This window comes from Tachyglossus aculeatus, chromosome 2 (genome assembly GCF_015852505.1).
Source record: "Tachyglossus aculeatus isolate mTacAcu1 chromosome 2, mTacAcu1.pri, whole genome shotgun sequence".
Lineage (NCBI taxonomy): Eukaryota > Metazoa > Chordata > Mammalia > Monotremata > Tachyglossidae > Tachyglossus > Tachyglossus aculeatus.
The window spans coordinates 49,048,750-49,065,450 of record NC_052067.1 but is presented as its reverse complement, the minus strand read 5'-3'; the positions used below and the strand labels follow the sequence as shown (position 1 = coordinate 49,065,450).

General features: G+C 47.0%; 1 protein-coding gene across 1 annotated transcript; it reads left to right on the top strand.

Annotated features, from left to right (window-relative positions):
* Nucleotides 1–15,552: 15,552 nt before the first annotated feature.
* LOC119941586 (olfactory receptor 14A16-like) lies at nt 15,553–16,473 on the top strand (the record flags this gene model as incomplete). The annotated part of the gene is made up of 1 exon (XM_038762118.1): nt 15,553–16,473. A coding segment is annotated over one exon (921 nt), but the record flags the coding sequence as incomplete, so codon positions are not given.
* Nucleotides 16,474–16,701: the final 228 nt, after the last annotated feature.

Sequence of the window (16,701 nt, the reverse complement as noted above, 5' to 3'; positions counted from 1 at the left end):
TGAACTGGCTGGGGAGTCAGAGGACCTGGATTCTAGTCTCCACTGTTACATTGTAAAAGTCAGTAAATCCTTCTGTGCCTCTATTTCCTTCTCTGCAAAATGGGGATAAAATACGCATTCTCTCTCCTACTTAGGCTGAAAGCCTACATGGGGTAGCGACTGTGTTTGGACCCAACAAACTATGTATAATGCAGTGCTTGGCATATGGGAAGTGCTTAACAGATATCACGATTATTATTATCGTTATGAAGCTTGAAATCTTGATCAGTGGCTATGAACGTTCCATGGAGGGGTCCAGGAAGAACACAGACTACAATTCTTATGCACTCCATGCCTTACTACAGTGAGAAACATCTTTGTTTCACTTCTCCTCTCTTCTCTCTTTCCCTTGTTTACACTGCCTCCCTCCCACTTCCCCCTTTTCTCTATTTTCCTCGCAAACGAAGAGTGAGCAGTGAAGCACAAATGGAGGGTTTGCTGAAAAACGGGGAGAGAATTCAGAAGACATGAGACAGAGTGGGAAAATCTGCAAAGCAGAATAGATCTGTTTCCATTTGTTGTTGTTGGAGTGTAAACTCCTAGTCGGCAGGTGACATATCTCTCATTTCTGTTAACCTTTCCAAATACTTCAGACTGTGCATTGCAGCTCTTGGAACCTCTATAAATGTCATTCCAAATCAATCAATGGTATTTATTAAGTGCTAACTGTGTGAGGATCACTGTACTAAGTGCTTGGGAGAATACAGTATAATAGCATCGGTAGACACAATCCCTTGCCTCGGATAGATCACAATCTTAGTGGAATGCATCAAATTAAGAAGCTCCATTTTCTCTTACCCACAAGATCAATCATTCAGTGCTATTTATTGACTCCTTACTGTGTGCTGAGCACTTACTTGTCACCTGTGAATGTACATAGTTGGTAAACATGATCTCTGGGGTCTGACACAAAATTCATGGCCGTTTATTACTTTCTGGTGGTAAGATTGAGCTTCTTGGGGTCAGGTGTCGTGTTTAGGAACTCAGAATACTTTGCCCTATATGGACAGTGATAAACCCATTATTCTCTCACTGCAATCGACTCTGCAATTTACGATCTCTCCGTGCTGAATTTTCTAGTATGAGGAAATCCTCGCTAGCACAAATCAGCCTCCATCCTCCCTATGGCCTTACTGAGAATTTCATGTTAGAGTGTGGTTTTCCAACTCCAGTCCGTCTAGGTGTGGAAAAGGACACTGTGTCATTTCTCTATTGCGTGACTGTGGTTGTCCTTTATTAATCTGTTTCATGTTACTCTGTGCTACCCTTGGTTTCCTAAGGTTCAGGCACCGTGACAAAGAGGGGAGCCTTGCGCTGTTCCTTGTGGAGACAGCACTGGTGTCTGCCCACACCAGCTGCCAAGGAGCCCAGCACCGAGAGCCTCGGCTGAGATGAGGCAACGCCGGTATGCCAAGGAAGTTTGTTCCCGGCTGCCTCCTTTTCTCCTTTACTAACCGCCGTTTCAGTTGAGCTCCTATTCTCTGCAGCACATACCGAGAACCATGCTTTCTGCTGTTATTGCGGGATGAATGAAGGGAGCAAGTCAGGGTGTCATAGAAGGGAAAGGGAGAAGAGGAAAGGAAGGTTTAGTCAGGGAAGGCCTCTTGGATGAGATATGTCTTCAATTAGACGTTGAAGGTGGAGAGAGTAATTTTCTGTCTGATATGAGGAGGAAGAGCATTCCAGGTCATCATCATCATCAATCGTATTTATTGAGCATTTACTGTGTGCAGAGCACTGTACTAAGCGCTTGGGAAGTACAAATTGGCAACATATAGAGATAGTCCCTACCCAACAGTGGGCTCACAGTCTAAAAGGTCAGAAGTAGTACATGGGCAAGATGTTGGTGGTGAGAGAGTTGAGGTCAAGGTACCGTGAGAATCTTAGCATTGAAGGAGCACATTGTATGGGCTGGGTTGTAGGAGAATAACAAAGTCAGGTAGGACAGATCAAGATGATTGAGTGTTTAATACCTATGGTGAGGAGTTTTTGTTTGATGCAGAGGTGGATAGGCAACCACTGGAGTTTCTTGAGGAGTGGGGAAACACGGACTAAACATTTTGGTAGAAAAATGATCTGGGCAGTAGAGTTAAGTATGGACTGGAGCGGGGAGAGACAGGAGGCTGGGAGGTCAGTAAGGAGGCTGATATAGTAATCAAGGCAGGGTAGGATAAGTGATTGGATTAATGTGGCAGCAGTTTGGATGGAGGGGAAATGGCAGATTTTAATAATAATAATAATAATAATAATAATAATAATAATAATGGCATTTGTTAAGCGCTTACTATGTGCAAAGCACTGTTCTAAGCGCTGGGGAGGTTACGAGGTGATCAGGTTGTCCCTCATGGGGCTCACAGTCTTCATCCCCATTTTACAGATGAGGTAACTGAGGTGCAGAGAAGATAAGTGACTTGCCCAAAGTCACACAGCTGACAAGTGGCAGAGCCTGGATTTGAACCCATGACCTCTGACTCCAAAGCCCGGGCTTTTTCCACTGAGCCACGATGCTTCTCCTTCTCTTCTCTTCTCTTCTCCAGTCTCTTCTAGAGACCGGACCGAGCCCGCTGTTGGGTAGGGACTATCTCTATATGTCGCCGACCTGTCCTTCCCAAGAGCTTAGTACAGTGCTCTGCACACAGTAAGCGCTCAATAAATACTATTGAATGAATGAATGAATGGAATCCACAGGATTTACTGAAGGATTGGAATACTTAGGTTGAATGAGAGAGACGAGTCAAGGATAATGCCAAGAGTTACTTTTCAGTGAAGAGGAGTTCAAAATACAGGCACAGTGATGTAGAGAGGATCTGCATCTAAAAAATGTTTGTGTAGGAGGACGTCCTCATAAATCAATCAATCAATCCATCAAACCTATTAGTTGACCATTTACGGTGGGCAGAACACTGTACTAAGCACTGGAAAAGTACAATAGAGTTACTAGACATGCTCCCTGACCCCATGGGGCTTTCAGTCTGGTAGGTTAGAGTCATGGCCCCTCCCTGTCATGCTTTTGCCAGGCTTGTGTCTGCTGGGTTGGATTCAGGGTGCAGACGTATCACGTTATTATGCTCAATCTGAGACTGAGGAGAAGGCAGAACCAATTCCTCCCTGGCTGTGCCCTGGGAATAGCCCCATCTCTGAAACCGGGTGGCCTGCCCCATTGGCCTGGGCCTGAACTCTGGAGACCCTTTGGGACTTGTGCAGCTCCCACTTCTGGGACTTTGCGGTGGACAAGGCTGTGCCAGTCACAGAACAGTCCAGCCCCTGGAGAGAATCTATGGTGCTTAAAATCAAACTTATTTTACAGTTAGCGAATCTCCACAAGATGTGATCGATGGCCTGCAGACCCACAGGATAAGGAAAGCAGCAGGGCAATTAGGCACGAACCCACCCCAGGTCAGTGAGTTCCTTCTGAAATGCATGGGGTTGATCAAGCACTCACTCCAAACACGACGCTTAATCCTGAGCTAAACGCAAGTTATCAATAAGATGTGGGGGAGAGACCCCTCCTCTGGTTCTCAGTAGGGGAAATGAGGTTTTGATTGGGGAAGGCCTCTTGGAAGAGATGTGATTTTTATAAGGCTTTGAAGATAGGGAGAGTGATAGTCTGCCAGATATGAATAGGAAACTGTCCCAGGCTAGAGGCAGGATGTCCACAAGTGGTCAGAGGTGAGGTAGATGAGATCGAGGCACAATTTGTAGGTTGGCATTTGAGTAGTGAAGCGTGTGGCCTGGGTTGTAGTGGACGATTATCCAGATAAGATATGAAGGGCGAGGCTGATTGAGAATGTAAAAGCTGAGAGCAAAGCATTTCTCTTCGATGTGGAGGTGGATGGGCAACCGCTGGAGAATTTTGAGGACTGGAGAGACCAATCAATCGATGAATCAATCAATCATATTTATTAAACACTTGCTGTTGCAAAGAACTGTACTAATCATTTGGTAGAGTGCAATGTAACAATAAACAGACACATCCGCAGCCAACAACGAGCCTACTGTCCGGAGCGGGAGATGGACATTAACAGAAATAAATAAATTGCAGATAAGTACATAAGTGCTGTGCGGCTGATGGCAGGGGGGTGGGGTGGGGAAGGGAGGCAAAAATCCAAGTGCAAGGGTAATGAAGAGGTAGTGGAAGAAGAGGAAATGAAGGAATAGTTGAGGAAGACCTCTTGGAGGAGATGTGTTTGCGATAAGACTTTGAAGGTGGGGGGGATGATCGTATGTCAGATATGAAGAGTAACAGCACTCCAGGTCAGAGGTATGATGTGGGTGAGAGGTTGGCAGTGAGGTATATAAGATTGAGGTTCAGTGAGTAGGTTGACATTAGAGGATTGAAATGTGCGGGCTGGGTTGTAGTAGGAAATCAGGGATGTAAGGTAGGAGGGTGCAAGGCGGTTGAGCGTGCTAAAGCCATGGGTAAAAGTTTCTGTTTAATGCGGAGGTTCAGTGGAAACAACAGGAGGTTCCCGAGGAGTGGGGAGATGTGGACTGAACATTTTTCTAGAAAAATGATCCGGTCAGCATAATGAAGTCTGAACTGGACTGGGGAACGACAGGAGGCAGCAAGTTCAGCCAGGGGGATGCTGCAGTCATCAAGTCAGACTACGATAAGTACTTGGATCAACATAGCAGCAATTTGGATGGGGAGTTAAGGATGGGTTTCAGTGGTGTTGCGAATGTAAAACCAGCAGGATTGGTGACATTGAATATGTGGCTTATATGGAGAGATGTCATTGATAGTGGCAAGAGTACACATTTTTGAGACAAGGAGGATAGTGCTGTTGTCTTCAATGATCCTCAAGACAGGTGGAGGAGACAGTGTGGGGCAGAAGATGAGGAGTTCTGTTTTGAGCTTGTTAACTTTGAGGTGACAACAGGAAATCCAAATAGAAATGTCTTGAAGGCAAGATTAAACAAGGGATTGCTAAGAAGGAGGGAGTCAGGGCTGGAGAGGTAAATTAGGGAATCATCCGTGTAGTTCTCTAGTAGTTGAAGTCATGGGAGCAAATGAATTGTCCAAGGGAGTAGGTGTATTTGTAGAATGAAAGGGGTTCTGAACCGATGCTTGAGGGACTACCACATTTAGAGGGTGGGAGGCAGAGGAGATGGTAAATGAGATTGCAAAGGGGTGGAAAACTAGGAAAGGACAGTGTCAGTGAAGCCGAGGTAGAGTAATATTTCCACCAGAATGGGGTGATCGATAGTGTTGAGGGTAGCTGAAAGGTCAAGGATGATTAGGTTGCAGGCCGTTGGATTCGGCAAAAGGAAAAACTGGTGACCTTAGAGAAGGCAGTTTCTGGGGAGCAAAAGGGGCAGAAACCAGATTGGAGTAAATCAAGGACAGAATTGGAGGAGAAGAAGCAGACAACTTGCTCAAGGAGTTTGGAAAGGAATGGTAGCAGAAAGATAGGACATTAGCTGGTGGTAGTTGTGAGGACAAAGAGGGTTTTTTAAGATAGGGGATACGTGAGGATGTTTACAAGCAACGTAGAAGAAGCCACTGGGGAGTGAATGGTAGCAGATAGGGTCAGAAGCACTGGTGTAGGGTGTAGATTTTGAGAATAGGTCTACTCTTTACCATGATCACTGTTAAAGAAGGGTAGTGGATGACCTTGTGGGAGGGTGCAGTGAATACCTGCTGACTCACTGGCATGGAAATATATCTGAATTTTACCTGGAATCCTATCTCGATTGTATTTATTAAGTGCTTTTTGGTGCAGAGCACTGCACTAAGCACTGGGAAGAGCACAATACAATAGAGCTGGTAGACATGACACTTTCCCTTAAGGGGCTTTTAGACTATTAAGAGAGACAAGCATTAAAATAAATTACAGGTAGGGGAAGCAGCATAGTGTAAGGCTACGGACAATGTGCGGTGCGACTGGGAGTGGGGTGAATATCAAAGTTCTTAAAGGATACAGACCCTAATGCTTAGATCAATCAATGAAGATATTAGTGAACACTGACTATGAGTAGAACACTGTACCAAGTGCTTGGAAAATTACAACGCATATGGACACTGTGCTCAAGGAGCTCTGCCACTTGTCAGCTTTGTGACTTTGGACAAGTCACTTAACTTCTCTGTGCCTCAGTTTCCTTGTCTGTAAAAAAGGGGATTAAAACTCTGAGCCCCACGTGAGATAACCTGAATATCTTGCATCTACCCGAGCGTTTAGAACAGCGCTTGGCACATATAGTAATCAATCAATCAATCAATCAATCGTATTTATTGAGCGCTTACTATGTGCAGAGCACTGTACTAAGCGCTTGGGAAGTACAAATTGGCATCACATAGAGACAGTCCCTACCCAACAGTGGGCTCACAGTCTAAAAGGGGGAGACAGAGAACTGAACCAAACATACCAACAAAATAAAATAAGTAGGATAGAAATGTACAAGTAAAATAAATAAATAAATAAATAAATAGAGTAATAAATATGTACAACCATATATACATATATACAGGTGCTGTGGGGAAGGGAAGGAGGTAAGACGGGGGGATGGAGAGGGGGACGAGGGGGAGAGGAAAGAAGGGGCTCAGTCTGGGAAGGCCTCCTGGAGGAGGTGAGCTCTCAGCAGGGCCTTGAAGGGAGGAAGAGAGCTAGCTTGGCGGATGGGCAGAGGGAGGGCATTCCAGGCCCGGGGGATGACGTGGGCCGGGGGTCGATGGCGGGACAGGCGAGAGCGAGGTACAGTGAGGAGATTAGTGGTGGAGGAGCGGAGGGTGCGGGCTGGGCAGTAGAAGGAGAGAAGGGAGGTGAGGTAGGAGGGGGCGAGGTGATGGAGAGCCTTGAAGCCCAGGGTGAGGAGTTTCTGCTTGATGCGCAGATTGATCGGTAGCCATTGGAGGTTTTTGAGGAGGGGAGTAATATGTCCAGAGCGTTTCTGGACAAAGATAATCCGGGCAGCAGCATGAAGTATGGATTGAAGTGGAGAGAGACACGAGGATGGGAGATCAGAGAGAAGGCTAGTGCAGTAGTCCAGACGGGATAGGATGAGAGCTTGAATTAGCAGGGTAGCAGTTTGGATGGAGAGGAAAGGGCGGATCTTGGAAATGTTGCGGAGCTGAGACCGGCAGGTTTTGGTGACGGCTTGGATGTGAGGGGTGAATGAGAGAGCGGAGTCGAGGATGACACCAAGGTTGCGGGCTTGGTGTTTAACAACTACCACAAAATAAAAAGGAGCTAATTGGGGAGACAGGCATTAAAATAAATTACAAGTAGTGGAAGTGGCAGCAAATAAAGATATGGACATAAGTGCTGTTAGTCTGTGGATGGAGTGAGAAAAAATCGTTTTTAAAGGGTACTGATTCAAGAGTATAGATGAAATAGAAGAGAGGGTCAATAGCGTGGGGAAATGAGAGTATAATGAGAGGAGGCTGTTTGGAGGAGGTGTGATTTAGTAGGGTTTTTGAAGATGGTGTGAGTAGGAGTATCATTGCAGTAGTTGCATGGGCAAGTGGAAGGACTACGAAGCTGGGAGTCAGAGGACTGACTCTGCCACTTTCCTGCTGGTTGATCTTAACAAGTCGTTTAACATCTATGGGCCCCAGTTTCCTCACCTGTAAAACGAGGATTAAGAACGGTTCTCGCTCCTACTTAGATTGTGGGGTGCTGTTTATTTTGTAATACCCAAGGACTTAGAACTGCGTTTCGCACAAAGTAAGTGCTTAACAGATACCACAATAACGATTTTGTTTCTGAGCCAAAATGCACTCCTGCCTCCTGTCACGCCATCACATTATGAATTTTCTTGAGATTAGTTATAACTATTCTCCAGAAAATCCCCGGCACTAACAAGTGATCTTAACATGTCATTCACCCCCTCACCACCCCATAAGCGACCTTCTTTGAGGAGCCCCCTCACTTCCCCCTTCCCAGTCCAGGCCTGATTTATTCCTCCCCACTCCCCTCCCTGGGGGAAAAAGGCCCTTGATATCACCGAGTTACTTGAACAAAACCCCATTCGCACCTAGTCAGCCCACCCGTACTATGTGGCTGTTTACTCTTCTCCCCAGGCGTCTCCTCTCCCATGACCCCCTTAACAGTTCCACCCTACTCCAGAACTGCCATCCATAGGACTCCATCCTCTACCACCTCAGAGACATTTTTGCCAGGAGTCCCTGGAATCTCCTTGCCATTAGCCTTTTAGATTTGATTTGACTGACCCATGACCCATCCTTCAGCTTTGGGCATCATCTGCCTATTTTATGGTTGCATCTGCATGCTAATTGTTAACTTCTCTTTGTTATGTCATCAATTGCTGATATTTTGCTATCACATATGAACTCTTACCTGCTCTCTGTGATGCCATCATCTGCTTATTTTTTTACTGCCATCCCATGTTGATTGTTAACTACTCTCTGTGATGTCAGCATCTACTTATTTTAATATTGCTGCTGCATTGTTGCTACTGTATGTTAATTGTTAACTACCCGCTGTGCTGTCATTTACCTTGCTGACCTCACCATCAACTATCAATTAACCTGCTCCCAACTGCCCTTCCCATTCCTCACCTTCCCCTTCCCCTCTCCCACTCAGCTCTTTCCCTCCCTTTCCCCCGCCTCTATCCCACCTCCTCACCCCTTCCCCAGAATCCCTCTGTACCAGCGCCAAACCTCAACCCCTCCCTTCCAATCCTGCCCCTCCCCTCCTCCCCGCCCCACTCCATCCCAATTCTCCTTTGTCATCGCCACCCCTCTTCACCCTCTACCAGCCCCCGCCAACTCATTCCAGTCCAAACCCTCCCCACCCCTCGCACCCTGCCCCCACCACGCCACCTGCACAGCTTCTGTCAAGTGTGGCCTTTGGAATCCCCACTCCATTATAGGTAAGCTCCCTTTCATCCTGGACCTATTCCTTTCCTGATCTCTCCTCCTTCTCGTCCTAACCGAAGCACAGCTCACGCCGGATGACATGGTCTCCGGAGTTCTGCTGCTCTCTCCAGTGGAGGTCTCTTCTTCTCCCACTCCCCCAGACTCACCGGAAAAGGAGGAGGTGTCGGCTTCCTTCTCACTCCCCAAAGTCGCTTTTGCACTATCCCTCCTCCCCATTCCCTTTCCTTCCCCTCCTTTGAAGCCCATATTATTAGCCTCTATCACTTCCTCCAGATTCTTGCAGCCGTCATCTACCGCCCCCCACCCCGACCCTACCTCCAACTTTTTTTTAACGATTTTGACCCCTTTCTCACCTTCCTTCTCTCCTTTTCCATGCCCACTCTGATCCTCGGAGACTTCAACATCCACATGGATGTCCCTGGTGACTCCTCTGCGGCCCGCCTTCTATCTCTCCTTGACCTGCTCCACCCCACCTCGTCCACTCACCAACTTGGCCTCACCCTCGACCTCATCATATCCTACTGCTGCACTATCTCCACCCTCACCAATTCTGAAATCCCTCTCTCTGATCATAGCCTTCTCGCCTGCCTCCTCCCTCACACTCCTCCCCGCTATAAATCTATACTACTACCCCACAGTGTCCTCAGATCTCTCAACCCCATCCATTTTTCTCAGTACATCACACTCCACCTCGCCTCCCTATCCTCTCTATCCAATCTTGATGACCAGAGTACTGCTTTCAACTCCACCCCCTCTACTCAACTCACCTCGCTCGCTCCCTTTTCCCTTTGCCGCTGTCGTACCACTAACCCACAGCCTTGGATCAATCCCACTATCCGCCTCCTTTGCTCGTATGCTCGAGCTGCTGAACTCTGCTGGTGATAGTCTAAACACCAAGCCAACCTTGTTCACTTCAAGTTTATCCTTTCCTGCCTCAACTCCGCCCTCTCCTCTGTCAGGCAAAACTATTTCTCCTCCGTTATTGACACCCATGCCCATCATCCCCATCAGCTGTTCCATACATTTAACTCCCTTCTCAGTCTACCTGTTCCTCCTCCTCCTCCACCCCCCACCACCAACGATCTGGCGGCCTACTTCATTAGTAAAATCAACTCCATTAGGTCTGAGCTCCCCTAAGTCACCCCTGCCCCTTCTCCATCCCCCCGGCTCTCAACCTTCTCCGCTACTCTCCTATTCTTCCCAGCAGTATCTTCAGGTGAGATTTCCTCCCTCTTCTCAAGTGCTACTCGGGCCACCTGTGCTTCTGACCCCATTCCCTCTCATCTTATGAAATGTCTCGCTCTGTCCCTTCTCCCCTCCTTAACTTCCATCTTCAACCACTCACTCTCTATTGGTTCCTTCCCCTCTGCCTTCAAACATGCCCACGTCTCTCCCATCCTAAAAACACCCTCTCTTGACCCCACCTCACCTTCTAGTTATAGCCCTATCTCCCTCCTACCATTCCTTTCCAAACTCCTTGAATGAGTCATCTACATGCGCTGCCTCGAATTCTTCAACGCCAACTCTCTCCTCGATCCCCTCCAATCTTGCTTCTGTCCCCTACATTCCACAGAAACTGCCCTCTCAAAGGTCACCAATGACCTCCTGCTTGCCAAATCCAATGGCTCCTACTCTTTCCTAATCCTCCTCGACCTATCAGCTGCCTTCGACACTGTGGACCACCCCCTTCTCCTCAACACGCTATCCAACCTTGGCTCCACAGACTCCGTCCTCTCCTGGTTCTCCTCTTATCTCTCCGGCCATTCATTCTCAGTTTCTTTTGCGGACTCCTCCTACCCCTCCTATCCTCTTACTCTAGGGGTTCCCCAAGGGTCAGTTCTTGGGCCCCTTCTGTTTTCTATCTACACTCACTCCCTTGGTGAACTCATTCACTCCCATGGCTTCAACCTTCATCTCTATGTTGATGACACCAAAATCTACATCTCTGCCCCTGCTCTCTCTCCCTCCCTCCAGGCTCGTGTCTCTTCCTGACTTCAGGACATCTCCATCTGGTTGTTTGCCGCGTGTCTCAGTAGTAAGAGCACGGGCTTGCCAAACAGAGGTCATGAGTTCTAATTCCACCTCCACCACTTGTCAGCTGTATGACTTTGGGTAAGTCATTTAACTTCTCTGGGCCTCAGTTACCTCATCTGTAAAATGGGGATTAAGACTGTGAGCCCCAAGTGGGACAATCTGATTACCTTGTATTTCTAGACTGTGAGCCAGTGGTTGGGTAGAGACCATCTCTATCTGTTGCCGACTTGTACTTCCCAAGCATAGGTACAGTGCTCTGTACACAGTAGCGCTCAATAAATAAGACCGAATGAATGAATCTAAAACTCAATATGTCCAAGACTGAACTCCTTATCTTCCCTCCCAAACCCTTCCCTCTCCCTGACTTTCAAGTCACTGTGGATGACAGTACCATCGTTCCCGTCTCACAAGCCCGCAACTTTGGTGTCATCCTCGACTCCACTCTCTCGTTCATCCCACACACCCAATCCATCACCAAAATCTGACCATCTCAACTCCACAACATCTCCAGCATCCGCCCTTTCCTCTCCACCAAAACCGTAACCTTGCTGGTTCAATCTCTCATCCTATCCCGACTAGATTACTGCATCAGCCTCCTCTCTGATCTCCGTCATCTTATCTCTCCCCATTTCAGTCTATACTTCACGCTGCTGCCCGGATTTTCTTTGTGCAGAAACACTCTGGGCATGTTACTCCCCTCCTCAAACATCTCATGTGGATGCCTGTCAACCTACGAATCAAGCACAAACTCCTCACTCTCGGCTTCAAGGCTCTCCATCATCTCGCCCCTTTCTACCTCACTTCCCTTCTCTCCTTCTACAGCCCAGCCCACACACTCTGCTCCTCCACCGCTAACCTCCTCACTGTACCTCATTCTCACCTGTCCCGCCGTCGACCCCCAATCCACATCCTTCCCCTGGCCTGCAGTGCCCTCCATCCACACATGCGCCAAGCTAGCTCTCTTCCTCCCTTCAAAGCCCTACTGATAGCTCACCTCCTCCAGGAGGCCTTCCCAGAATGAACCCTCTTTTTCCTCTCCTCCTCCCCATCCCACCGCCCTACCTCCTTCCCCTGCCCATAGCATATATATTTGTACAGATTTATTACTCTATCTATTTTACTTGTACATATTTACTATTCTATTTATTTTGTTAATGATGTGCATATAGCTTTAATTCTAATTGTTCCGGCGATTTTAACAACTGTCTACATGTTTTGTTTAGGTGTCTGTCTCCCCTTTCTAGTCTGTGAGCCCGTTGTTGGGTAGGAACAGTCTCTATATGTTGCCAACTTGTGCTTAGCAAGCGCTTAGTACAGTGTTCTGCACACAGTAAGCACTCAGATGCGATTGAATGAATGGATTTAACCTCTATGAGCCTCAGTTTCCTCACCTGTAAGATGGGGATTAAGAACTATTCCCCCTCATACTTGGATTATGAGGTGCTGTTTATCTTGTATCTACCCAAGCACTTAGAATTGCATTTCGCACAAGTAAGTGCTTAACAGATACCACAATTATTATATTTTGCTGCTGTATCTGGGCCAAAATGCACTCCTGCCTCTTGTCACCCCATCACATTATTCGTTTTCTTGAGATTGGTTAATTGATTAATCAATCAATCAATCATATTTATTAAACATTTTCTGTGTGGAAAGGACTGTACTAATCATTTGGGAGAGTACAACATAACAATAAACAGACACATCCCAGCACACAACGAGCTTACAGTCTGGAGCAGAAGAATGACGTTAATATAAATAAATAAATTGCAGACATGTACATAGTTGCTGTGGGGCTGATGGAAGGGTGAAGAGAGGGTAAAAGTCCAAGTGAAAGGGTAATGCTGACGGAGTGGGAGAAGAGGAAATGAAGGCTTAGTTAGGGAAGACCTTTTGGAGGAGATGTGTTTGTATTAAGACTTTGAAGGTGTGAAGAATGATCGTCTGCCAGATATGAAGAGTAAAGGCACGCCATATCAGGCACATAATGTCGGTGAGAGGTTGGCAGTGAGGTAAATGAGTTCGAGGTGCAGTTAGCAGGTTGACATCAGAGGAGAGAAACGTGCAGGCTGTATTGTAGTAAGAAATCAGGGAGGTAAGATGAGAGGGGGCAAGGCGATTGAGCGCTGAAAAGCCGATGGTAAAAGTTTCTGTTTGCTGCAGAGGTTCATGGGAAACCACTGGAGGTTCCTGAGGAGTGGGGAAATGTGGACTTAACATTTTTCTAGAAAACTGATCCGGTCAGCAGAGTGAAGTATGAACTAGACTGGGGAAAGACAAGAGGCAGCAAGGTCAGCCAGGAGGATGCTGCAGTCATCAACTTACACTATGATAAGTGCTTGGATAAACATAGTAGCAATTTGAATCGAGAGTTAAGGATGGGTTTCAGTGCTGTTGTGCAGGTAAAACAAACAGGACTTGGTGGCACATTGAATATGTGGGTTAAATAAGAGAGATGTCTATGCTGATGGCATGGGTACACATTTGTGAGACAAGGAGGATAGTGGTGTTGTGTTCAGTGATCCTAAAGATAGGGGGAGGACAGTGCCTGGGACAGAAGATAAGGAGTTCTGTTTTGAGCTTGTTAACTTTGAGATGACAACAGGAAATCCAAATACAAAGCCTTGAAGGCAAGAGTAAATATGAGACTGCTGAGGAGAGAGTCGGGGCTGGAGAATCATCCCTGTAGAGAAGGTAGTTGAAGTCATGGGAGCAAATGAATTATCCAAGGGAGTGTGTGTATCCGGAGAATAAAAGGGGATCTAGAACCGATCCTTGAGGGACTCCCACATTTAGAGGGTGGGAGGCAGACGAACCTGTGAAAGAAATTGGAGAGGAGCAGAAAACTTTGAGAGGACAGTATCAGTGAAGCCGAAGTTGGATAATGTTTCCACGAGAATGGGGAGGTCAGCGGTGTTGAAGGCAGCTAAGAGGTCAAGGATGATTAGAATGGAGGCCTTTGGATTTGGCAGATGGGGATACCTGGTGATCTTAGAGAATGCAGTTTCAGTGAAGTGAAGGGGGAAGATACCAGATTGGAGTGAATCAAGGAGAAGCAGACAGCCTGCTCAAGGAGTTTGGAAAGGAATGGTAGGAGGGAAATAGGATAACAGCTGGTGGGAGTTGTGGGACAAAGAGGAGTTTTTTTAAGATAGGGGATACATGAGCACGTTTCCAAGCAATGTAGAAGAAGCCACTGGAAAGTGAATGGTTACAGATTAGGTCAGAAGCATTGGTGGAGGGTGTAGACTTTGAGAAGAGGTCTACCCTTGACCAAGATCCCTGTCAATGAAGGACAGTGGATGACCTTGTAGGAGGGTGCAGTAAATACCTGATGACTCACTGGCATGGAAAAATATCTGGATTCTACCTGCAATCATATCTCAATCAATTGTATTTATTAAGTTATTTTTCGTGTAGAGTGCTGTACTAAGCACTGGCAATAGCACAATGCAATAGCGTAGGTAGACATGATCCTTTCCCTTAAGGGGTTTATAGACTAGGTGGAGAGACAAACATTAAAATTAATTACAGATAGGGGAAGCAGTAGGTTAAGGACAAAGTGCTGTGCGACTCAGAGTGGGGTGAATATCAAAGTCCTTAAAGGACACGGACCATAAAGCTTAGATCAATCACTAAAGAAATGATACTGATTGAGCACTTACTACATGCAGAGCACTCTACTAGGTGCTTGGAAAATTACAGCGCAAATGACCACTGCCCTCAAGGAGCTCAGCCATTTGTCAGTTTCGTGACTTAGGCAAGTCGTTAACTTCCCTGTGCCTCAGTTGCCTCATCTGTAAGAAAGGGGATTAAAACCGTGAGCCCCACGTTGGAGAACCTGATTACCTTTCATGTACCCCAGTGCTCAGAACAGTGCCTGGCACATAGTAATCGCTTAACAAATACCATTAAAAAAAAGGAGCTAACAAAACTAGTTGCGGAGACAGGCATTAAAATAAATTAAAAGTAGTGGAATTGGCAGCAAATAAAGATATGGACATGAGTGCTGTGTGTCTGTGGGTGGAGTGAGAAAAATCGTTCTCAGAGAGTACTGATTCAAGTTTATGGATGACATAGAAGAGAAGGCCAATAGAGTGGGGAAATGAGAGCAAAATTAGAGGAGGCTACTTGGAGAAGATGTGATTTAGTAGGGTTTCTGAAGATGGTGTGAGTAGGAGACACATGGCCTAGGGCTGGGAATCAGAGACCTGAGTTTTAACCTGACTCTGCCTAGCCTGCTGGGTGATCTCAGCAAGTTATTTAACCTCTCTGGGCTCCAGTTTACTCACCTGAAAATGGGGATTAAGCACTGTTCTCCCTCCTACTTAGATTGTATGGTGCAGTTTATCTTGTATCTACCCAAGCACTTTGAACTGCGTTTCACACAAAGTAAGTGGTAAACAAATGCCCGAATTAACATTTTTTGCTGTTGTATGTGGGCCAAAATGCACTCCTGCCTCCTGTCACCCCATTACAACGTGAATTTTCTTGAGATTGCTTATAGCTCTTCTCCAGAAAACCGCCAACACTCAGAAGATGCTCTTTTTGAGATGCTGACTTGGCTCCATTCTTCTCTCTCACAGGCAGCTCATGTCATCTACCAGACCATGTCTAACATTACGAGGGTGACAGAATTCCTCCTCCTGGGATTCTCCAACATCCGGGAGTTGCAGCTAATCCACACTGCGTTGTTCCTCCTGGTCTATCTAGCAGCCCTGATGGGGAATCTCCTCATCATTGCCATCACCACCCTCGACCGGCACTTCCACACCCCCATGTATTTCTTCCTCAAGAACCTGTCCGTCATTGACCTTGGCTACATCTCCGTCACGGTCCCCAAATCCGTCTTCAATTCCCTCACGAATGTCAACTCCATCTCTCTGCTGGGCTGTGCTTCCCAGGTATTCCTCGTATTGTTACTTGCTGGATCAGAGTTCGCCCTGCTCACGGTGATGTCCCACGACCGTTATGTCGCCATCTGCCACCCCCTGCATTGTGAGATCATCATGCATCACGGGGCCTGTGTACGCATGTTGGCTGCCTCTTGGTTTAGCAGTTGTTTGAATGCCATCATGTACACAGCCAGCACCTTCTCTCTATCCTTCTGTGGCCCCAACACTGTCCACCAGTTCTTCTGCGATATTCCGCAGTTGCTAAGACTTGCATGTTCTACTGACCATGTCCCAAATGATGTGGGTTTAGCCAACAGCATCTGCTTAGTTTTCTTCTGCTTCGTGCTCATTGTGAGATCCTACATCCGCATCTTCTCAGCCGTGTGGAGGATGCCATCGGCGGAGGGCCGTTCCAAAGCCTTCTCCACCTGCATACCCCACTTGGTCGTCGTGGCTCTGTTCGCTACATCTGGCACCGCTGCCTACCTAAAGCCAATATCAGACTCTCCCTCTGCACTGGACCTGTTGGTGTCTGTGTTCTATGTTGTGGTGCCCCCTACCCTTAATCCCCTTATCTACAGCCTGAGGAACCGGGACATGAAGGCAGCGATGGGAAGGCTGCTGTGGCCAAAACATCTCACAAAGGAGAAAGTGTCTATCAGATAAAAGGTCCTTCTCCACAGACTGCCCTAATCATGGCTCTGACTTAACCAGTCTTCATTACAGAATGGCTTCACCTCTGCAGTGTCTGTGTGACCTAGTGGAGAGAGCACTGGCCTGGGAGTCAGAGGACCTGGATTCCAGTCCTGGGTCTCCCACTGCCTGTAGTGTGACATTGGAAAAGTCAGGAAAACTTTCTGTGTCTCTGTTTCCTTTTCCGTACAATTGGGATGA